The 26,177-nt window shown below is 29.1% G+C and overlaps 2 protein-coding genes across 3 annotated transcripts in view; one reads left to right on the top strand and one right to left on the bottom strand.

The window, feature by feature from the left end:
- LOC129961107 (synaptic vesicle glycoprotein 2C-like) overlaps positions 1–299 on the bottom strand; it is a 98,695-nt gene extending 98,396 nt beyond the window's left edge. The window contains exon 1 of the mRNA XM_056074937.1: positions 171–299. The gene's annotated coding sequence lies outside the window, so the exon portion shown is untranslated. The remainder of the gene's footprint in view (positions 1–170) is intronic.
- A 13,263-nt stretch (positions 300–13,562) lies between these two features.
- LOC129960295 (uncharacterized) overlaps positions 13,563–26,177 on the top strand; it is a 75,512-nt gene continuing 62,897 nt past the window's right edge. Inside the window, exon 1 of one of the 2 annotated variants that reach the window (XM_056073613.1) lies at positions 13,563–13,632. In XM_056073613.1, coding sequence (XP_055929588.1) covers positions 13,595–13,632 — 38 coding nt within the window. In that variant the 5' untranslated portion in view covers positions 13,563–13,594. The remainder of the gene's footprint in view (positions 13,633–26,177) is intronic. The other variant, XM_056073617.1, reaches the window with a different exon arrangement.

A 26,177-nucleotide genomic window follows, 5' to 3' on the forward strand; every position in this document is an offset into this window, starting at 1 on the left:
AAATTACAAATTTACTATTTTTAGCACTTCGAGTGGATATATTTAGAATCCCGCTTATGCCGGCACACATCCGATGTAAACAAATCTGTGATGGCATGTGACAGTCTCCGCTGTAGAGAATAGAGAAAAAAAAAGAAAAAAAAACACAGGGAAGATCTAAGCGCACTCACCGTGTTTATCAGCAGCGAAAGCAAGGAGGGAAAGTTTCATTTACGATGAAGGAGAACGAAGAATTTTGAATACCGTCTCGGATTGAAGCGTTCGGGAATTTATCGGACACACCTGGAAACTGTTCTGCCTTACCTCGCTTTTTGAACCATTGATTTCTCCACCTGACTCGCGCGAAAATGGCGCATGCGTCGGATCGATGTCTCTGACGTCATACTTATGAGGCCTGGTCGGAATGTTGCGTTAGAATGTGTTTTAAGTTCCTAAACTATGACCATTAACATCTCTAGGGACTTTCGGCTCAGCATTGGCTATTTGTTAGACAGCGCCGGGTTAATAGCTTCCGCTAAGCAATTTAATGCGTCCGAGTTGTTTGCGTTCTCATGAGAGATTTTCAACTCTCGTAAAGGACTCATTGGAGACTAGATATGAATAATTAATGAATCTCGGATTGGTGGAATGATTGTCACTAACTGAGAGTCTTTTTACCAAATTCCGCTGGGACTAAACAATGTACTCTCAAATGGCTGTGACCTACTCAAACTTTTTACGACATTGTATCATTAAAGAGAATTGGTTCAATTTTACAGAAATCTGTTTATTTTATTTCATCCAGAAGAAGAGTCTTTCTTCATATTAAATAAATTTCACATTACTTTTTATTGAACCTCTGCTGTAAAAAGGAATTCCTGATCATATTTCCCAACTAAACATTTTTTTAGTAATATATGAGAAAAACTTGTTTTTAAGGTCCAAAATGACCATCGAGCATATCTGTCCGCAAAGTGCAATCTCTCTGAATTACAATAAATTTTCTTTGAGATTTAGATAAAAGCAGAGACATAGTTTCCCACTTTAACCGTAAACTAGTATCCGTCAATAACCAGATGATAAGGTCTTATCATTGGTATCGGAACTGATTGGTATTTGAGAACTGATTCCTTAGAAAATCCACCATGTATGCACATTCTGATTCCCATTAATCCTTTCTTCTTGGTTCAAATGTTTTCACACTTGTTTGGCTGGAACTTGAAGTATCTTTTAAGATGTCGACTTCGGTTTCAAACTACAAAATTCGTTCCAATTCCAGTCATCACTTAACATCAAGATTGGGCATTAATATAAATATATCTAATCAAATTCACCGACTGATCATACGTTGGCCCCAAGTCATGTCCTTGTAGCCAAGCAATCATAACAAAATTTGAACCTTAAAAATTGAATTTGGAACAGGGTTTGAAGAATTTAAACTGAACGTGAAGTTTTCTTCTTTTTCTTCAATATTCTCCATACATATAGAATTAATGCCTTACTATAACCAAGTAGAGGTAAACAAAATCTAATATTGTTCAAATTTAAAAGCAAAATTCATTGAACTTTAGATGCCTGAATTTTATGAATATTTAAAACCCAACTTGTAAACATTTTAAACTGACATATATTTGAATTATTATTTTTAATTATGAAAGGAGATAAATTCCTCCGGATCTAAAATTTCTGATATTTGCCATAGATAAGTTTTGAATTTACCTCTGCGTACATGATACCACCATAAGTTGAAAAAGATGGTAACAGAGAAGAGTTGTCCAGTAACAGATAGAAAAACATAAACTTTGCTGTTCACTTTGTTCTTTCCTATTTGTTATTTTTTTTTTCGAAATAAATATACATTTCTGTAAAAAGTTAAGTTCTTCGTGGCTCACACAAATTTAGATCTTGTTATATATTTGGCAATTAGATCTTGTTTATTTGGCCCATGCTAGTATTTGAGTATGACGACCTTGATCTAAATCAGAAAACTAACAATAAAAATTGTCTAAAATATCTTGGCGACTTCTTAATTATTGTTTTCCATTATGAGATTCTAAATTTACAGTTTGTTACAAAAGCGTTGGAACTTTCTTCTTAAAAATTAATATATGTGACGTTTTCGACAGTAAATCTAACCACTGTAAGAAGTAGGAAGCAGAATAGTTAATAACACATTAAAAATTTAGAATATTAGGTGTGTCAAGTATCCCTTTAATTACACAGACTTGGAAAGCAATGAATTCTCCTCAGTATCAAAGAAATGTACGTATAGTTTTGTAAATAGATTCAAACAATAGAAATTATGTATTTTATAGGTTTTTGAAGTTATTTTTAAACACCCTTTTGATTTTTTTCTTCTATTTATAAAAAAATAAAGGAAAAATGAAATGTTAACATCGCATTTCGAAGAAATGAATTGTTCTCCAGACTAAAATTATAGTGGAAGAAGTACAGACATTGCTAATGGCCTTTTGCCAACTAAAAGAGCAGCCTTAACAGAATACTGCCTACCTTTAATATAAGGTGTATTAACAGGACGTCTTTCGATAAAAAAAAAGTATCCAATATTATGTTTGGAAATATTCGTAGTTTTTACTTTCTCGAGTGTTAAATGTGCAAAGAGAAAGTATTCTAATCGTTAAAAAAATTCGAATTCGGGATTTTGTCGAATCTTCACTTTTTAGATTTTCTTGAGAATGAAAAACACAATTTTGGAATTTTGTAAGACTGCGTATCATTGTATTTGTATTTGTATTTTAATTTTTGATGAAAATACTGCATATTGGTTTCAATCCTCTAGATTATTGCGTTTTTGTGTTTCGTATTCGTTAGCGCAAAGGACATTCTTAGTTTCGACATACTTGGACCAAAAAATCTGTATAACAGATTTCTTATCTGTTACTTATTCTGTTGTAAAAACTGTATAAAAATTTAATTTACTTGGGTTTTACTCTTAGGCACACAGAAATAATTCTTTTTTGTGGGCTTTAGAAATTCTGAATGGAGGAGAATTATGAAGACTTGAAAGTCTAATTTTTGAAAACGATTATAACGGTTTCTCTGTTCTTCGAATGTATGAAACTTAAACGATATGTTTTGTAACTAAGAAGGTCTTTCCAAGCTTGACGGATGAAAGCTGGTGAACAAATTTTACTTCAAATTTGTAGACCTCTACGAAATTTTGAAAAAAATCCATTCACAGAAAGTCCGGCTGTCTAGTACAGGTGAACTCGATAGTTACAAAACATGAAAGGCTAGATGAATAAAATTTAAAACACAGATTTAGCATCGGAAGTGCAGATCCTCAACACAATTTGAATCAAATCCGAAGAAGATTAACCATCTGTCCATCTGTACTTTCGAATGCTTGTAAATTCTATAACTCAAAAACGCAATGACTTAAATTAATGAAATTTGGCACACAGCATGAACGTCTAATGAACAGACTTTTAGCAAATTTAAGCCATTAATGTCGAATAGTTGTCAATAGTCATTCGATAAAAAAAGTGTACAAATTGCAATGTTGGTCCCTTCTTCATACAATGAAACCCAAAACATTTATGTGCGGGCTCTTAAAAAAATCTGAGCACTCGGGACATTTACGGCCTTGCTCAAAGTCTGAAATTTTGGTGCTGGTGCTACACTTTTATTAAGGAGCTTATGAGAAAATTTTGATGAGACCATTCCCATTAGTTTCTGTAAGAGCTGTAGAGATAAACTTTTAGGTATTCTATCATGTTGCTACCCTCAATGACTACTTGTTTGGAGTTTTGAAAGTATGGCAGGTATATCTTGACTTGCATACAAATAATTATATTCCATTAGAAGATACCGAAGAATCACTACACAAGATGCTTGTACATATAGCTGATGACAAACGTGCTCAAGAACACGTGATTATAGTTAGAAATGTTAGTTTCAGTAAGTCTACATACTACCGATACTAAAAACAACGGCTGAAGAGCTGAAAAAAGTTATTACAAGAAGACTTCTTGTGTACAGCCGACCATCCCTCCACCACTGAACTAAACAGTATTGACAGGATTTATTTGTGGCCGACTGCTGTCGTTATCATAATTTATCCATATTACTGGCCAATTCACCTAATTGGCATCCTCTTCCAGGCAGTTGGCACCTAGTCACAATCTGGGCACTCTCTGACCTTCCTTCTTATCTTCCCCTACACCTAACATCCTGTGTAACAAGGAACAGGCCACCACTTTGAGAAAATCTCTTTAAAATTCTCTATTTCCCTCCAAATGCGCGTTCCACAACAAAATAAAGACAAATACTTTTGAACTTTTAAATAGTTGGTAAAAAACTGTCAATTTTCAACATGATATCTTTCAGTATTTTAAGATTTTCTGGTGCCATTAATACTGTGCTTGAGTCATTATTTTCAGCTTTTAGATTCTTTCTTAGCTCCGAGACTTCTATGAATTCCTTTAAATAATGAAAAACTGTTCCTATTCCTCCTCAGATGCAATTATTGTCCGCATTCTTCCAAAGGTTTGGAAGAATGCGGGAAATCTTCCATGTCCTGATATAATTTGGATATTAGTCGATGATATTTTCTTATTTTTATTTCCGGAGTTAGAAAAAGACTGTTGGGCATTAACTGAAAAAAATACACGGGAATTCATAGACTGCTATCTAAGGTAAGCAGAGCATTGAAAGTCAACATTGACCCACATGCATACAGCGTTAGATAAGTTTCATCATTAAGTATGAAGGTTAAGAAATTTGAAAATCGAAATCTTTATTGTAAATAAATCATTGCTATTTTGGCAACACAATCAATTTGGCTTCCACAAAGAATGAATGCTGTTTTTTCAATCAATTGCAGGAAAAGAATGAATATAGGTAAATTTTTGGCAGTTCCATGATAATATTTAAATTGGTTCTTCAAAATGCGTGGCATTTCCAACAAATTAAAGCTTTTTAAAAACAATAGTATACTTTGTGTTGTATTCTAAATTCCGATAACAAGTGAAATAATTATCTTTCTCAAATTAACAAGAATGAAAAATAAAAGCTTTTATCAGAAATATTTCTTTCTATTCTCAGCTTAACTATTAGCTTTCATGAGAATTTTAAAAGTAAAATGAATTACGTGAATAAACTTTTATGAAATAGTAAACCATAAGATTTAGAGGTTATTAAAATTAATTCAAACGAAATAATAATCAATCGTAATTATCACGCTCAAATAATCGGGTATATAACTGAATATTAATCAGTTTGAAGGATTTTTTTTTTAGTATGAGAACTTTGTATTTTTAAAAAGGTAAATTTGGTTCAACCCTTTTCAGCTCGGTGATACCAAATAGCATCTCTGAAATAATTGGCTTTTAATTATCAACAAATAGCATTACTTACACTAAGCACTTAGATTTTTCTTGTCGGTAAGGGGATTTAAAAATAAATAAGTAATCAATGAATAACTTTAATGGATTGTACAAAATGTATAGATTAATTAATCTGAATAAATTGGATATGAAATATAACTGTACTATGTTTTTAATAATTTTCTTTGTTAAAGAGTAACAATTTTTGTTGGAGAAAATTAAAACATTTATGATGATGTTGACATAATATATTTTCACTGTATCCTGTGAAAAATATATCTCAACACATCTGGAAATATAACCTGAATATAATCAGATTAATATATTCTTATATTAACCTGATTTTTGAAATCCGGCTCGAGTCAATAAACCCTTTGTTCTTGCCAGACCTATTCAAACTGATTTAGTCGCTCGGAATGCAAACGGACTAACTTTTTTCCAGGGAATTACTTATTTCTGAAGATTTCAATTTGATGGCATTTTCAATATGTGTTTTATATGACTCAAATAAAAGGAGAAATATTTCTTATATGTTTTCATGCTGAAAATTAAAAGAAAATTATGGTTTACTGAAATTTTCACTTAGATATTGAAAAAATGTCTGTAAAGTATTAAAACAGATTGAATCCCTTTTCAAATGATGCAAAAATTGATGTATTATGAAAAAATAAAATATTTAACAATTGAGATGAAGCGTCGTTTGAATTATTAGTAATCCGAATTTCCCAATTCTGTTGTAAACTGAGTTATCTGTATCTTTCAAAACTCGGAAACCATTAATAATCATTTCTTTGCAGACAATAAAGAAGAAGTTCAACAAGACTCATTCTGTGACAAACACAGATGTCATACAACAAAGATATAAAGATTTCACTCACTGTATGATTCCAATCTGTGAAAAGTTGAATACAATAGAGGCTTCCTACTGAAGAGGTTCCCAAAATATTTTTCTCGGCCGCATTTTTCTATAGAAAATTTTTATTCGACTCACTTTAAAAGACGCACCATTTAGTGAAAGTAGAAAGAAAAACAAGAAACATTCCCGATTAATATGCAAAAATAATTTTTATATAATATCTATTAAAATCATTATTTCTTTCACTAATTTAAGGAACTGATATATAATTAAGAAAATAAATCAGTTTAATTTAAAGTTGGTTTAAAGCACAATATAGTAGTCGTATTTAGACGAAAAGAAATGCATCGAAATTTAACTCCAACGAAATCTCCATTCATTATTACTATGTTTAAACCTACAAAAGAAAAAATTATGCTTTTTTCATAGCAGAACATTGAAAAATCTATTTTCATTTTATTTCTATAATACATTAAGATTTAGTGTCTGCGAATTTGTAGAATTTTTTAAGATCGATTAAAATAAATCGTTTATTTTTGTAAATAATTAGTGAAACAAAGGTAATATAAAATAAAGATTTAACAATAATTGCATTCAACTCTGAAAGAAGTCTGTGTGGCTGTGTTTTAACTATCAGAAACATATTGAAGTATACTTTGTGCATCACTTTGAATATAGCAAAGGAAAAATGCTGATTATTTTTTTTTTTACTAAACGTATATCTTGAAATTTGGTAACAGATACAGATATTCATCCAATAGCGATTCAGAGATTTTTATGACCAAAAAATAGTATTCCATCCATAGACATAAATATGTCGAAAAAGTAGCCTATTCTTTCTCCACCTCCCTTTCTCAGATATAAACACCGAACGTCATCAATAAATTACGCAACTTTTTTGCATTAGTTTCGACACGGGTATTAAAAAATATTTCCTAAAAGAAAGCCTTATCGATATTTTTATTTCGGGAAGAGTAATTGACGTTCCATTAGTTTGAAACAAACATCCCTCTTAGGAATGTTATCAACTTCTGATTATCGTTTACTCAGATCTAATCCTCATATGATTAGCAAGAGGCATAATCATTAATAACCGACAAACGTCACGATATCAGTTACTTTCTTCTGTCCATATATGGAAGCAAGACCGTATTAAGCACTTTAAGGGTTTTATAAACAATTTCCCCTCTCTCACTTATTATACTAGATATTTTTATTGATTTAAACCTCTATATAAGCAGTTTTATGCAGAAAATTCTGATAAACTATTAAAACAATAATTGGGGGTTTCTTTTGAGATTGTTGATTTCAGTACCTTGAGTATAAAAAAAATTATACACAACAAATTAAATTTTCTTTTAGAGATTAAAAAAAATACTAGAAAAAAGCTTTTGATCACAATCTAAATAATATTTATTTAAGTATAGAATCGAATATTTTTTTTAATTATCAAGCATCGTATTTTTTAGAAGCTTCAAGCAACATAATATAAACTTGTAAAAGATAATTAATCACTAATATTAATAATGTTGTTTTAACATTTAATTGATGCTTGATTTTTAATTTGAATTTTTTAGTTTAAATAATTTGTATCCTGTTTGGCCATAACAGATAAATTTGAAACATAAAACTAACATACTTAGAAAATATCACATAATTTTATAGAAATTTCGAAGTCCCTAAATGTTGCAGAGACCCTAGTCCAGGGATGGCGAACCATTGGCCCGCGGGCCATTGATGGCACGGACACAATATTTTAGAAAGGCCGCCGATCAAAACGGTTTGCATGTTAGTTCAAAATAACAAAGTTCACTATGAAGTATTACAAATATAATTCGCTTTCTGAGAAAGAATTTGATTTGAAAAGAATTATTTCAGTAATTGATGGAAGTGCAAATATGGTGGATAAAAAAAAATGGTTTCTTTAGTTTATTTCAAACAGACGTAGGACATTCGATTCTTGAACTCCATTGCATTATTCACCAACAAGCCTTGTGTTCGAAGAGTGGTTTAACATCTCTTGATAATGTAATGGCGTTAGTCACAAAAATAGTCAACCTAATATCGTCGCAGACTTTAAATAAGCGAAAGTTTCAGGCTTTTTTGGAATAAAGTCAACTTTGGGTAAAGTCAACTCAATGGATAATGGCTTACTAATGTATAATAATGTTCGCTAGTTGAGCCGCGGGAACGTACTTTAAAGATTTGTTGACTGCTTGAAAGAAATCAGACTGTTTCTGAAAAATGCGGGGGAAATTGAACAATACTCACAGCTGTTGGATATTATGTGGCTCTCAAAATTGATGATTTTTACAGACATATGCCAACATTTCAATGAATTAAACGTTAACTTCAAGGCACAAATAAAACAATTATGGATCTCATTCGCGCTTTTGACGCTGGATCGCATGTTTTAGGAACGATATTATTAAAAACAAACTACAAGTACTTCCTAAATTTGAAATATATATATATATATATATATTAAATATTTAGATGTACATGAGAAACCAGACAAAGAAAAAGTCATTGAAGAATTTATTTCCGTAATTAATTCGTGAATCAAGGAATTTTCAGCCAGATTTTCTCAGTTCAAAGAATGATTAGAAACGTTCAAGTTTATTATGTACCCTGATGTGATTTCATTTGATAAACTAAACTTGTCCAAATTCGATTAGTTGCAAATTGTAGAATTTAAATGCAACTGATTGATTTCCTGTCTAGTTCAATATGGATTTAAAAATTTACTGAAACAAGGAATAAGATGGAATTGATTGAAACAAAAAAATAAACAAGCAATATAAGTAAAAATGCCAGGAACGAAATTTTGGAAACTCAGGCTCATGCTATTTTAACCATATTTTCATCTACCTACGCCTGTGAGAAATTATTTTCAAGATGAACAACATTAAAGACTCTCTTAGAAACCGTTTGGAAGATGACTTCAATTCAGCATGCATTCTGCCAAAAGTAGCATCTTGCAATCCTAATATAAGTTATTTATCATTTAATCTGCAATAAAAGAAGTCACACTAATGTTACTGTAATTTGAATTACACGTATAACTAAAACCTTTACTACTATACAGTGTAAAATGTATTTTTTTTCGTAGTAAATTAAGAGTTTTGAGTTGTTAGAATTTAGTTTTATTATTTTCCCAATAATCACAAGTCAAAATTATTTGATGGCACGTTTATACCTCATTAAACATTTCTTTAGAAAAAATGGCACGTTCATCCATAAAGGTTGGCCACCCCTATCCTAGTCAGTTGCCTACTTTGCCAATGTAAAATCGGTAGAAATTGGAAATATTATTAGGCCAATAACTTATATCCAATTGTTGTTTGCTTATTTGGTTGGAGAGAAAGAAATTTGTCAAAGCCATTAATTGGTTACTCCCCGATTGTAAAAAAAGGCAATTGCAGCATGAATTTGAAAACAGGAAAAAAAACCCTAGGAATGATGTTCAAAAATAAAACGACTCTTAATTTTCATTTTAATGATTTGAATAACGATATATGTCTTGAAATGACAATAAAAAATATTTCCAGGTTTTTTTTATCCAAAATATTAATAACAATTCCATTTGGAGCTATTTGGTAAACCCTAGTAGAAATGCTCGCAAAAAATTCGTGCTACTTTTTTTATTATTTTTTTAATTTTTTACAAAAATTATGTTTGAGAAAAATTACAAAGTACTTGACAAAATTACTATTTTTTTGTTGTTGTTGTGTAGAAAAGTTCTATTTAAAAAAACGTAATTAGGCTTAATAGAACTTTCAAAACTGTTAGAAAGTTGAATTATGTTTTCTATAGCAACGGAATAACAACTTTCATCTTTTCTCTATTTGAGTAGACCGTTAAAAAGTTGCCAGATTTATCTAAATTGGCAGCAATAATCACGTAATCGAAGCAGTTAAGATATCTAGAGATAATAAACTGGAAATGATTCGACAACGAAAAGGTTTGATTACTTTCCTTATCGGAACCATTTAATTCGTCTGGAAAACTTTTAGTAAATTATATTTCTAGCAATGTCTGAACTTTCAACTTTTGTAGAATGTCCAAACAATATATGTAAAATATGTGTCATTTTAGTGCTTTACAACTTTGGCATTACACAGCATATTCCTGTAATATACAAGAAGAAAACGCTTCTTCATGAAATACAAGCAAGAATGTAAGATTTTCGATATCGTTCTATAGAAAGAATGGAAAGCAAAGCAATCATGAACAACATTTATTTAAAATGTTGATGATATTAATATTTGAATTACAACTTCTTTTGTCCATATAAGCACTTAATTTTAAAAGCTTTCTCTATAAGCCTCAACACTACCTGTAACTACCTGTATCAGAACAACCAACACTACCTGTATCAGAAATTAATAATAATAATAATAATAAAACAAACTATGTATATTTATTTCAAATTACGCTTATGTATTCAATAGAAGCCTGCGTTTCATAAATCACTTGAGTCACACACACTAAAGATGGAGAAAATGTAGATTGCTTCAAAATTTTTAACATAGCAAACAATATCTACACTACATATAGCCATTAAGAACTGCTTTAAATAATAAGAAAAAAGAAATACGTGTGCAGTTGGAATAACAAGCAAGACAAGTTTTTACTTTCTCAGATAAGAAGTATAGAGAAAGTATTTAATCATCAAAAAAAAAAAAAAAAATCTCACTCGAAATTTTCACAAATCTCCACGTTTGAGATCACTCTAAGTTTGAAAAACACTTTCTGTTCATCGGTGAACAGGGTACTCAAAAATGCTATTAGCCAGAAGGTGAAATTTTGTATATTGACTTCAGATCAAATTTGTAGATTTCTGTCAAATTTTAAAGGAAATCCATTCACAGGAAGTCTGTCTGTTCAAGTACAAGTTAACTCGATAAGTACAAAACATAAAGAGCTACATAGTTAAAATTTGGTACATTGGTTTTCAGAGTCAAAAACGATAGTGTAATATTTTCGAATTCCTCGTAGATATTTCCTAATTTTAAATAGATATAATTTGGTGATTTAAGCTGTTAAATTGAAGCTATCTGATTCCCCCATTTTTACAGAGCATCTTTTTATTTCTCTTTGATAAGGTTTTGTATCCCCTAAAACCTCTCTTTTTGAAAGAATCTTCATTAAAGATACTCATTATTGCGCTGAAGGTAATTTAAGCAATTCAAGGGGCTACTCATTCTCATGCATATTTTTTTATTATAGACAAAATCCCCCCCCCCAAAAAAAACTAGGTATCTGTTATTTACTCGGGAAAAATTCCAGCCTTTTCACACTAAGTTAATACTGACAGAAAAAGAAGAATATCTAAAATTTATTGACCAGTTGATCCCAGCTCTTTCTAGAATTTTTAATCTAATGTTGTTGTTTTTTTTTGTACTCATATACTTCCGACTAACATAATACAAAAATATTTTCAATTATTGGAATTTATTTTAGTTGATTCGGAGTCAAAGCTAAAGATGATTGCCTATTTATTTATTTTAACTTATTTCTTATTTTATCTCTTATTAATTTTTATTTCCGAATTATTTTCATTGCTTCATAGTTTAGAATGTCTATACATTGTATGCTCTGTGATCGTAAGTTAATTATTTTTGAAGTCCATTAATTCACCGTTATTTCTGTACTATGTATTCATTCTATCGAAAAGCAATGAAAAAAATTTTTTCGTTTCGAACTTTGAACAAGTTACATGAAAATATCACGGTTTGTTTTGAAATTTTTTGTTCATTTGCTGTTTCCAAAATAATATATATTGTTTTGTTTATTTTATGACGATGGACTATTCTTGGTTTATAACTATGGCTATTCCAAAGTTAGAATATTACAGAGTATTAAAAAATTCGGCAAATATTTATCCTTACTGCTTCTATGAGAAATTCCAGATAAGTTTTATTCTTAAAATTAGAAATCAGTTTTGGAATTTAAGCAGCATGCCCACATTCATCGACCAATATTTACAAAAAAAAATTGCTTTTCAGATAGAATACAATTGTTTGAATATATTCGTTATTCAACTACCTACAATATCTTCAGACATGGGAAGCTACCTCAGCAGTAGAATTACGATTTCTTCGAGATTATTCAGCGAAGTATAATGTTTCCGTTTAGTGGAAATTCTTTTGATTTAAAAGATCTGACAGTGAAAAATGAGATATAAGTAAATTTCTGAACATAAAAATAACTTTTTGTAATCAATGTAAAAGAAGCAATTCTTATGACTCTTGTTAAGCGCACAGTGTCAATTTATTTTTGGAATCTCTAGAGTACATTTCATGAGGATGTTAAAGGAGTTAGTTATGCTTGTCATGTGACTGTGGCGTCATCTATATTGTCCCATTTGTAAAGCTTGCCGTTTGTTTTCTTTTCATGAAATTAAATTATTTTCTAATGTCATTTTAAACAATATAACCTTAAAAATTAGATTACTTCAAAATAGGCTAGAAACAGCAACCAAAGAATACAACAACTCTATATGCAGTACTCTGTAGCATATAGTATGAATAATTTCATGAAAACTTTGAGAGCACAAAACAAATGACTCATTTTTGCTTGTGTGCATCCCAATTAAAAAGTCATTTAGTATGAATAAAATCCTCAAAGAGTTGATTTAACTTACTGATAATATAAAATGATGATGTTACTGATACAAAATGTTTTCAATTACCTACGACAGTAGATATCATGGAGCTAGGGAATCTTATCTTATCCGTGGCAGGTGAAGGAAAGAACAAGGATAATATTGGAATTCAGAATGTTCTGGCTTTTTCGCCTTTGAAATTTCTCCAATTGCAGATAAAATTGACTCACATTCAAATGATTTTCCCTTCTTGAAATAAAATTAAAGTGAAAAAAAATAAGGAATAAAGATTTTTCCAACGCTTATTAAAATTTAGGGAAAATAAACTTTATAAATTACAAACGGAAACGACATACATGTGTTAATTAATGTAGAAATCATTTAAGAATAAAATTTCTTGACAGAAAAGGGCAAAATTAATTTTGAAAATGCATTTGCGCTTGAAAAGAGAGCTATTATGTATGATTTTGAAACTAGAATTTATCTAGAAATCTAGCTTAATTGAAAATAAAAAAAAAAGTTTTTATCCTACATTCACTTTTTTTTTCTTATAGGGAAGAGAAGAAAAGTTGATTCATTGGGGTGATTGCCCGTCTTCTGTTTCAAAGTCCGTTTACAAGCGAACTTTTCCAACACGCGTGCTTTTTCGTTTATTTTTTCTTTAAAAAAACAAATGAATAAAAGCAATTAACTTGTTATCAAAGTTTTTTTTTTTTTTTTTTTTTTTAGTTCTTCCTTCACATATTTGTTTTTCCGAGTATGATGCTGAAACAACTATTTGCTTTCGTTAACGTCTTTCGCATGCCCTTAGGCTCTCTTCTATTTACGGAGTATGTTAGGTAAGTATAAATTACAAAATCTTAAGTGAATTTTAAAATTATTTTTAGTAATAAAATGTGTGCTTTCATCTTAAACTTCAATGCGATTTCCGCGAATTGGAGTCATTTTAGTTTCTGCTTACATCCCGTGATTTTCTCGGGCTAATGTATTTATCTCTTACTATTGCACCGTTGAACTACGTATTTTATGCTATTATAAGGCAGTGAATAAGTAACAGTTCGCTTTATTTAAATAATATTTTAGTTCATTTGAAAATGGTAAATGTAAGTAGATATTTTTAAAAGTCGTAATTGGATTAACATGATTGATTGCCTTTATGCAGATTTATGTAGATGCCTTTATGTAGAGGATTATGGCCTTTATGTAGAACAATAATTAGGTAGAAACGAGCCAATGAAAGTCGTCGAATATTAAGAAATAAAAAAAAGAATATATATATATATGATACCTGTTTTTGTAATTAAAAAGTCTTTTGCATTTAAATGAGACATGAAACAATATAAAAATGCATTTAACAACAGTTCAGTTTTGATCTCCGTGGATTTCATTATAAATGCAATGATTCGGTTATTTATACTACAATTAATTTACTACTGTTGAATTAAAAGAAGACACTGCTCCAATAATGCTTGCTATAGAGAAAATTATATTTTCATAATCCCCTGTATGCAGTAATGGTTCACCAGTTCAGAAACGAGTAATGATACAAAAAATATTTTACAGGGGAATGTAACTGAAATAGAGTTCGTAAAAGGCAAATTTAGCTCTAAATAGCTCAAAATTTTTAATTATAACCATCTGAATTTTATTTTAAAAATTATCAGTTTATAATTTTTTCGATAAATGCCTTTAATAGTTAAGGAAAAAAAATAAGAAGAAAATAGGTCTGCGATCAGAGCAGCCTATTTAATGGGAGGAATCTTAGATTCGCTCTTTCCGTTATTGAGGATCTAATTGCGTTGTGTGCAAATTTTGGTGCTTTTTGAAGTTGGTCTCGGAGCAAACCCAACTAGCATATCTCCTACTTCCTGAATAATTTTATTTCTTCTCTTTTCTTATTTTTGTTAATATTATTACCTTATCATTTTTCGTTTCATTGTTCATCGTATTCTCAGTGTGGAAAAACAATCAAACAAGAATGTTGTTGTTCCTTATGGCACTTGCCATGTACAAGCCCGCTGTTATAAAGACAGCGATTTTTAGCCGGTGAGGGAGGGTCTCTTGTCTTTAGTAGCTCCAACTAGGGCCAAGAGTACGACTTTGCGACTCAAGCATCACTCATTCGCTTGCACAACCCCTTTTTACAGGAGGGTACTTTCACATATCTCACAGATAGAAGAGAGGAAGAACAGTCATGCCCAAACCGGGACTCGAACCCAGGACGTCCACATCACGGGGAAGACGTGCTACCCCTATGCCAGATCGCCGGCTCAAATAAGAATAAAAACTACAAACAAACTTTAAAAATAATTTTAGAAGTGTTGCAGCTCTTCACATTTTTTAATGAAAAAGTTGTCATTGTTTGTATGTATCTATAAGCAGAATTAAGAATTCTTGACAGTTAATGAGCCTCTGTAAATTTGTAAGTGCATCTGTAAAAGTGGAATTACATAAAACTATGTTGAGATATTAAGCATCCTAACTTTAATGTTCAATGCTGTTCTCTCGCAGGACTTATTTTAATTTTAAAAATGAGCATAAATTTATTATTGTTTGAACATACATATAAATCCACATGATGTTACGTACTGTCGGTATACAGTAAAAAGTGAGCTAGCATTAAAGGAAATTACAAAGGAATTACTGTATTTTTGTTGGTTTAAAATGGCTTCTCTGTAGCAAGAAAAAATTGGGCATATCATAATATATTGATATACAAGACTCTTTCTGTTGTAGAGATGAAATTTTAAAGAAAGAATATGTTAATCCATTTTTCTTTTACTCCTGACTTGATCATTTTCAGCTGCAATCCGACGATGTATAAATGCAAATACTATTTTTCCTAACCAAAAAGCAGCTCATTTAAATGTGCGAACATGGCTTTGAATGACATATTTTCTGAATTTAAATATCATTCCCTTTTTTTAATTATTTGTTTATAATTCATATGACAATTTGTTTTTTGTTTTTTTAAATCAGTTTTATAATGGCGCATAAAGCCCGAAGAAAAATAATTTAAATAATCAACATAAATATTAAGAGACCAGTTTGCCCCAATTCCTTTCGAAAGTTGAGAATTTTTACGAAAACTATTTTTTTTTTATGTAAATTAGATAAATTTTTTTTAATTCCTAAAGAAGAAACTAAATGAAAGTATCTAGAAATTTAAAAAATTGTTTTTTGTCTTTCAGTTAGTAATATATAATGTTTAATTTTTATTTAAGAATAGTGAAAATACTACGTCATTTGGCTGCATAAAAAATGTTTCCTATAACAAAAACACGTTCCTGCTTCTCATCGATCTTGTTCTAAGAAACAGAGCTTCTCTTCTCAAAATAAAGAAATTCACAGACAGAAACTGAATCTTACGTTTCCTTGTAAATTTTATCCTTCAGAGTGAAAAATGGTGTTATAAATATCGGATGTGAGATGTTGGATTTTTTTTCTCGCTCCTTGCCGCTATTCTGCTTCATAAATATTAAGTATTAGAACTATGAAATCCGACATGCAATTTATTCTTGTTATCAAATGTAAGATATCGAACGAGAAAATTATTCATGAATGTTTGAACGATGTATCAATACTTGTCAAGAAGAAAATATATAAAATTTATTTTCGTAGCAGTTTTTCTTCTTTTTTTCATTTCACCGAAAGGAATTTTCCATTTGAAAAGCAAAATTCTACACGGAAAGTATCAAATTTAATAACCTCAAAACAAAAAAAAATCGAACTTTCTGAGAGAAAAACTTGTTAGGAATGGAGAGGACAAATACCAGAAGATATCAAGCACTTTAAAGAAGATTTTTCAAGAAATGACTATACTTAAAAGAAGAGAGAATTTCTTATCATTTTTTTTTCTCTCTGTAGCCTGTCAGTTGTTTCAAAATTTTTTGTTAGATATTTTAGCATCAATTTGACTCTCAATCATCGTTAATTTGATCTTTTATTATTATTTTGAATTTCAATACAGCAAAACTAAAATCATAGGTTATTATTGCCAGAAATAAAATTTAGAATTTAGTTTGCATTTCAAGGAATACAAATTTTTTTAGCTGCAAAAATTTTCTAACCATTAATCGGAAAAATGATTTGCCTTGTTGGAATACAAAAGAATATCTGTTTGTCGTTGTTAATTTCCTCTCAAAATAATGTTGTTGATTTTCCTAATTTTAATATGTTTTTCGAAATTCACTTAGTCTCGACAATGTGCAAACCAATAAGAACTTTTAAAATTTTCTCTTGAGCAGTCACAATGCGCATGTAAAGAAATGTCATCTCTACTAATAATAAAGGTGATTGTATGTGAGTGTCTGTGTTGGTACTCTATAGTCCAGAGCTAACAAATTTGATGCAAATATTTTTTGGAAAGCTGCATTTCGGATGATTTTTTCCAAGATTTTATTATGATAATTTTCTACAATAACTTCAGAAAATATTACTCCTCAAAAATGATTTCCCCTTTGCTTCAATCCTATGAGTGCTTACTTGCCCGAGATCGCACCGTCCAACAGGGACCTGACTCAGGCGCTTAGGGTCGGTTAGGAGAATTTAAGGGGTGAAAGGTATTTCGCTACGGACGCACCATATGCTCGCTATGGGGGGGGGGACACTATATCTATATAATATTGCACTATATCTACAAAGTTTATAAAAATATTATTGGCAAGTTAAAAAGTAAATAAAAGCATGCCCAATTTTGCTTTAATAAATAAATGTAAATTATTTTATTAATAATTATAAAATAAAAACAATTTTGAATTTTCAAGATTTTTGTTGCTAAAATAGTTTCCCATTATTTAAAGACATCATGATAATTTTCATATGCTTTATATAAAGGTTTAAATAATAATAATAAAACACTAATTCTAAGCTACGAACTTTATTTTTTTCATTATATGTTTTCATATTTCATAAACAAGAAAACACACTTTTGAAAAAAAAAATATCTGAAGGAGATTCGAATATAATAATGTTTTATGTTTAATTACTTTATCCTTATTTTATTTATAAAATTTACTCTTAATTTTATAGCAAAGATAAAATTCAAACAAAAAAAAGGTATCTAATATTGTCGAAACACGTATGAGTGCAAATTCAGAAACAAGAAATTGAGCAAACCCTTCCTACAAACAGTAAGTGACAACCCCATGGAGGTAAAAACTGACCAGGCATGTATTTCAATTATACCTCAGTAGGTGTCCCTTTCGTGTTATCTCTTTGAAGGGAAAGACGATTCCATTCTCTTTTCGTCCACGAGAAACGGCTCGGAAATTTGAAGCACAGGAATTCTCGCGCTTGCCGGGTCCATAGAGTTAAAATGAAAAAAATATACCTTTTTAATGATGTCAATTCATTCAACGTATAATTTTATCCTAAATTTTCATAATTTCTAAAAATAAGTATTTTTTGTACAAATTTTAATGATAATTTGATTGCTGATGCCAATTCAAACCACTTTCATTAAATATTTAATCCCTTGATTTTCTTTTATTGTTGAAATTGAAGAAAGGAATTTTGTTTATTATTTAGACTGATTACATGAGAAAAATGGAAGTGAATATAAAGTATCATATAAGTCAATATGTAGTTAGAAAATAGACTGTCAGAATAGTTTCGCTTTTAAGGAGACTATAATGTCATGGGAATCTGCATTCGGAATGTTCATGTATAAAATAAACAGAGTAATTTGCTATTTAAAACTAAATCATTGATGGAATCGTGAAATAAACTAATGTGCAAAAGATTTAATTCAAATTAAGCATCCTCTATTTTCCTGGTGAACTAACCAGTCCCCAAAGACGGCTTGATAATAATAAAATCTCATATTTTCCTTGAACGTGTAGATATTGGTAGGCAAATAAATAAACTAATTAAAATTGTATATATTTTTCTTGGATGAAGTGGCAGCATGCATGCTAAAAAAATCATCATAAATAAGGCACGCTTTATGTTTTATTTCATTATTTCATATAATATAGAATACTGCATATACATCTAAAAACACTCTTCCCGTTCGCGTATTCCGCCTGAAGTTTGATATAGATCGACAGTTTTTATGTAAGGGCCTCTTTCTATATTTTATTTATGAGTTTGTAGCTTTTTTGGATTACTTTTTTCACATATATAGTGGAAAATAAAAGGCTTTCTTTACCAAGTTTATTCGAATAATTTGTATTTGTATTTTAATTTTTGATGAAAATACCGGATATTGGTTTCAATCCTCTAGCTTACTGCGTTTTTGTGTTTTGTGTTCGTTAGCGCAAGGGATATTCTTAGCTTCGACATACTTGGACCAAAAAAAAAACCGTATAATAGATTTCTTATCTGTTACTTGTTCTGTTATAAAAACTGTATAACAAATTTAATTTACTTGGGTTTTACTCTTAAACGCACAGAAATAATTCTTTTCTGTGGACTTTAGAAACTCTAAATGGAGGAGAATAATCAAGATTTGAAAGTCTAATTTTTGGACGATTATAATGGTTTCTCTGTCTTTCGAATGTATGAAACTTAAACGATATGTTTTAATTGTTTAAGTATTAATAACTTATAAAAGATTAACATCCGAAAATTTTTAATCACTATGTAGATATCAGCAAAAGTATAGAAAAATGGCAAAACTTATTTTTTAGCGAAATGTTTTCGTCAAGAAAGCCCTTAACCCAATAACAGAAAGCAAAAACCAAACAATGGAAAATTTCGATTCAAAAAATCCTGCACTGATAATTCTGATCTTCACTATTAATGAATTTATTCTTCGATAAGATTCTTTATATATTTTCAGTAATTTACGCCAGAATCAAAGGATAAAAATTATCTAATTAGAACCAGTGTAGGAAAACTATATTATATGCAAGTAAACAAATCAGTTCTGTGAAAGGAATAAGAAATTTGACTACGAATATTCTTAATTAAGTTTATCTTATTTAATCTTATTTAAAGTTAAAAATTGGATAAATAGTCTTCCTTTCAATTGCTTGTTCATTACTACTGCTTAAACAAATTTTCTTGGGGGAATAAAATTAATGGAAATTTTTACGCCAGAATCAATTTCCATTCCTTCCATTAGAACAGTGATAAATTCGCTTGGAAAGAAACAACAATCAATTACTGAGAGCTGCAGTAAGCAGAAGCTTCGTAAAACCTCCCTGTGGAGGAAATGCAATTTGTTGCCTAGGCACTATTGATGATACCTACTGATCTCACCCCATCCATTCCACTAGCAGGGATAAGTGAAACAGATCAGGGCACTTTATCACTTAGCTCCCGGAAAGAACCGTCATTCACTTTTAGAGGACAACGTGTAAACACTTCTTTTCCATCCAGCCGTCTTGAACTCCATTTCCGCAAGGATGATAATTCGCCGCCAGTCTGTTTGAATTTCTGTTGGCAGCGAAAGAGAAAGTTTTTTCTTTTAAGTGGTTTAATGTTGATGTATTGAACACTTAATACACGAGTTTTAAAAGTAACGATTTTCTTTTGAACACTGCTTGTCGATATTTCTTATAATTCTACTTGCTCCTGGATACAAAACTTATGTTTGAAATAGACTTAACTTCTAATATAAGAAAGAATAAATTTTGTTTAAAATAGATTTTGCTTATAATAGAAAGCAGAATAAATTTTACTTTAAATTAAATTTATTTTCTAATAGAAATTAAGCTCTAATAAACGACCAGATTTCCTTTTTATATATGGTTGTTGGTATTTCTCATTATCTTATTCACTTCCATCAAAAAAATTTAATTTAAGAATAGATTTAGCTTCTAATAGACGATTGAATAAATTTAAATTCTACCTCAAATTAAGCCTTTAAAAGACCATTTTTTTCTAGTCATGGTATATTGAAATATTTTAGGACTGAGATTGATTGACTGAGATTTAAGAAAAGTGATTCATTTAACTTGTCAAATAAATTTAATTTGATTTATTAATTAATTTGGAAAATTAATAACTATTTAAAAAATTAAGAAGCATCATTTTTGTGAGATAAAAAACAGAAGCATCTAGGAATCTGTCTTGTTGAAAAATTTGCGAGAACTTATGCCAACTTACATATTCTCATTCAAAAACTTAAAAAAGGTTAAAATTACACAGTAGCTTTAATTACAAAAATGAGTTTTTAAATTTTAGGTTTCATATATTTTAAATTTTTATTAATAAAAAGATCAGTTCAAAATTTATGTACCTTATTTAGTAATGAAAAATGTTATAGAATGTTGCAGTGACTTCGAAGATATGATAGAAAATGGATAATAATATAACCATGGAATTCATTAAAAACGGCAGATTAATAAATCATAACAAAATAGTAAAAATAACAATTACAAATTTCGAAAAATTCATTAGTTTAAATAAAAAAAAATATAAAGATCAGTCGATACAAATTATTAAATTCTTCAAAATATCTTTCTCGATCTAACATAAAAAAGATTGCCTTACACCTTTCTTTGATTTCTTTACTGAACATTTGATGAATAATTTTAATGTCATTAGATTTGTTAGTCAAGCATTACTAGTAAAAATAAAGTTAAAAAGTCGCTTTTATCATATTATGTAAACTATCAAGTATTGTTGAAATTACTATGCTAAGTCCAAAAATATAAACTTCGTCGTGACTGAACAGAGAAGAAAAGTGTTTCTAAGATACGTTCATATCAATGTCATACAAATAAATAGAAAATGATTATTTGGATGAAAAATACTTTCAAATCAAAAAATTAGGAAATATAACTCGAATGCTGACTTAGTCTACTCGGTTACGTGGGGAAAAGATTAGAAGTTATTACTTAGACTATACTGTTCCAGCAGTGGCAGATTTAGATGTTTTGCAGGCCTAATCATTGTATACTAAGAATCCCTTCTTTTAATATTAAACATAACATGTTAAATTGCATTGGAGATTTCACATTTCAACGCAATTTTAGTATGTTAATTTTAGATTAATTATTTCTATTTTATTAATTTTGTGAAAATGCATGTATTTTTATTTATCTATAATTACACTGTTCGGCATGCACATTTGCACATATTTGAAGCAGATTTTTTGGTGAATATGAATATTATAATAACAAAATGAACGTAGTGAAAAATTACATTTTTTGACTAGTATTTAATTGCTTATAGAATTCGTATCTTTTTATAAATTCATTTATTTATCAACAAAAAAAATAAAGTTTTTTAACTGATCTACTGTCCTCGCTCATCCTAACAGCCCTAGATAACTGCTTTTCCTGCCTTATCGAAAATCACACTGCCAATAGCAGTACAAGCCGAATATGAGATAATTATCTTAAAATTCAAGTTGGAAACAATTGAAACCGAAAACTTTTTTTGAAAGAGACAGTTACTACTTCAACATGTCTCTGTGATTACTATCAATAATTCTCAAGAAAAACTTATAACAATGTGATAAGTAAGCTTGAACGACTTGTGTTTGATTATATTTAACATCCTCGAGGTCACTAAGTAACAAGTCTTATAAGTCAAAATAAACCTTGATTTATTTCAAGAGAATGAAAGTAGATATACCAAAAATATGGTTTTTCTAAAGCTCTTTCAAACTAAAACAATAAGTTATTAAAGCACGTTCATCCGTTTTTAAGAAATTTTTTGTCCCCATTAAAATTCAATTTTATTCACGTTTCTTTATTAATACTATCAATTTTCACATCAATCATTTTGTCGATGATTTTTTTCTAATAATTCAATTCTTTTCTAAATTTGCTACAAATATTTCACAGAGTCATAAAAAAATTCCAAACATCTCTTTTTTTCATTAAAGAAGGGAAGAGATAAAAAATGTTGCCCTGAAGTAATTAAGATTTACAATTAGGCATCATTAATCATGAAAATCTCTCATTCTACATGATTATTAGTTGTAAAATATAAAGATATGACACAGTGAAAAAATGCAATCAATAACTCTCTTTTTTTTAATTCAGAAAGTATTAACTGTGAGCTGGTTTTTTTTAAATGCAACAAGAACTTTCCTATTATTTTATATCAAACTTTTCAATCGAACACAAAGTCTAAAATCCCCACGTTTTTAATCACCTTAAGAATTTTTCTTTATTTTGTTACCTTACACTAGAGATAAGCTTTTTCGAGATGGTATTTTTGTATATTATAAGATTAATTAGTTTCAATACGCTCTTATGGAAATACAGGAGTAATGCAGAAAATAATTTTATAGTGCTTCTTTACTTATTTTAAAACATTGTTGAAAAACATTATTTTTGTAAAATTTTGCATTGCTAGATTATATAAACCATTAATCTTTTGCTAACTAAATACACAGTTGTAAGAAATCTTTCTAAGAAATTTAGCTGTACTTTTAATGAGAGCCAGTTTATTCTTTCTTTTAATATCATCTTAAGTAATGAATTAAACTATTTTAAGAAGTGAAGTTCGAAAGGTGTAACAGATTTCAAACAATAAACTGTTACGAATAAATCTCAGTTTATGCTTTCTTATCTGCTTTAAAAGCATTCATAAGCGAAAAGGGAATCAATGTGATTTTTTTTCCAAGTAAAAAGAGCTATCAAAATTGAAAATTCCTTTGACCAAAAGATTTAATTTCTCCAGGGCAACTAAAAATGAATAATAATGACAAGCAAACTTCAGGATCACGAAGTTTTTGAAATCGTGAACTTCTAGGGCATTCTTAAACTTTAGCAAGTAAAACTAATTTAACAAATAATTGAAACCAAGTAACATATTTTTTTTATTCCTTTTTATCTTAATTTATTTCTTCATCTTCCTTGCCTATTTTAATATTCAAATATTGCATAGTTAAAATTACAGAGAAATTTTACATTCGAAAAAGGGGACAAAAAAACCTTTTATGTTTATCAAAATGGAGACACAGGAGGAAAAAGTTTAATAAACCTGTACATTATACGACATAATTCAACAAAATTTACTTAAAATAAATTTTTAAATCTTTTTGAGGAGAAAGCTTTTTTAAAGAAAATAAAATACACTGACTGCATGATAATGTTTATTATACTTTAGATGATGAATTCATGTAATATAATAGAATAAAACCCCAAAATATTAAGGGGTCTTCAGCTCAATGTTCCAGGCTTGAATATACAGTAATGCTCAATAGAAATGCAAATTGCTTTTTATAGACACAACATCGTAAATTTCAATTGATACACCTAATACCATTGAGAAAAAAGGAGTTTTGATCTTTTATAATCAATTGATAAAATTTATATAATAAATAAATAATTTATAATAATTCATTTATAATAATTAATAATAATTAATTTATGATAATTCCTTTATAATAATTTATAATTACGAATAATTTATATAATAACCTTTTACAATAAATTGATTAATTAAATATAAAATTGAGATGTTTAAAGCAATCATTCTTGTTTGTTTGCTACGTGTGTAACACGCCTCGGCATATACTATGTAGAAAATGTACCAATTATCCAGCACCAAGAAGGATATTCAATGGATGAATTAATGAAAATTACTTATAAAAACCAATTCACAGTATAACAAAATAAAAGAATTCTTCATATTAGCTCGGTAGTTACATTAATATTTAATCTTGACTAGGGCATATTTGTCCCAGCAGTCTCAAAAAGGTTAAATCAGTTTAAAACACTCAAATCATTATGCAATGTGTTATATTTTTGAAATTTTTTCGAATAAATTTCTCATTTGCTTATCGAATGAGTTTATTATGTATTCAAAAAATCTTTTAAAAAAAGCCATTGACGTTATATATTCATCATTTGTGCTTTATTATAATCGTTGTTCTTTTCAATGAGGAGGATAATAAGTTCCATCTGTTTTTATCATTTTGGAAATGAAAGTTATTTTTTTTATTATTATTAGAAGCGCTTAATTGTCTTTAACTCTCCTCAAAAAATGATACAGAATTTTAATAGATAAAAAAAATTATATTTTAGGATAAAACACAAAGCTGGAAAAAAACGATTTTTCTGGAAATCGATGAAATAAATTCTGGAAACCTTTTCACGACATTTAAATAGAAATTATTAAAAAGAAATTTTTAAGTTTTAAAATGGTAAAAAAAATATTATTTTTGTGTAATAATATTTTTGGGAGTTATCGTGTAAAACATTAAATGAATAATTTTAATGAATTAAAATATTTATTTAATATAATTAATTAATAATATTTTTACTCGATTAAACTTTTAATTAAAATTTCAAAGAATCTGCTTAGATTTACAAAATTTTTTCTCGAAAATGTGTCTGTACTAAATCTGGTAGCTCTAGGTCAAACTGTCTGTCAAGTTGACTGCCAACACACACACACAAACACACTCACATTCTCTTTTATTATCAACAGAGAGAAGTATCATTTTATTTTTAATCTAAATGTCTCTTGACAGTCAATCTTTTCGAGAATAATTTACAACACGAATGTTATAAACGATAAAAGGCTGAAATTGAATAAAATGATCAGCTTATGAAGAAACCAAATGAAATTACGAATATTTTTAAGGGTAAGGCATCTTATTTACTTTTCATAGAACTTTTCTTTAAAGACAGCGTTCAAGAAATGTTTTTTGAAGACACCACCGCAACTATTAAAATTTTAAACCGGAAATATCTCTATTTTGAAATGTCTTCTTTTAGATTTTTGTTTTCTTCAAGGAAAAAAATCTGCTCATGTTTTTGTAAAGAAATTAATCAGACAATGAAGTGAATCCATTCATAAAGATCTTGTCTAGCAAATTCATAAATTTTCGTAAAATCAGTCTTAATATGAATTAAATTAAGAGTAAGTTTAAAATTTCAATAAAAAGCTACGAAACATACCATCCACGGTTTTTTATTTTAAATTAAATGTGGTCTTTTTGCAAAGAACTTATTTACGCAAAAGACATTTTTCTTTCGTATAATTAAACTGCTTTAAAGAACTGACGTTGGGTATGATTTATGTTTCAAGGTTAGACTGGACGCCAACAGATTTATATTCCAGTGGGAGAAATTAGGGAGAATGACGCCTTTGAATTAATTCAGTAAATATGAAATACAAGCCAGTCATTTAGATACAGTGAACTTCGCTGTTCGTTTTTTAGCAAATGAATCAGCGAAGCTACAGTCGTTCGAAAACAAGTTCAGGAGGGAACATCAACAAATTTGAATAACATCAAAAATAAAAATAAAAATTTCAAAATTTATTGGGAATTGCGCTATTTTAATCAGTGTGTATTATTATTATTATTATTGTAGGAGGGGGGGTCCTTTTCTTCTTTATATTTCATCCTGCAATAAGAGCCTCTATTAAAAACAAATCTTTCAAATTTATTTTATTTGATTATCTTCTCTTTTACTATTTTTTGACACTTAAATAAAAAAAATTATATGGAAAACTATATATTATG

The sequence above is a fragment of the Argiope bruennichi genome, chromosome X2 (genome assembly GCF_947563725.1).
Source record: "Argiope bruennichi chromosome X2, qqArgBrue1.1, whole genome shotgun sequence".
NCBI lineage: Eukaryota > Metazoa > Arthropoda > Arachnida > Araneae > Araneidae > Argiope > Argiope bruennichi.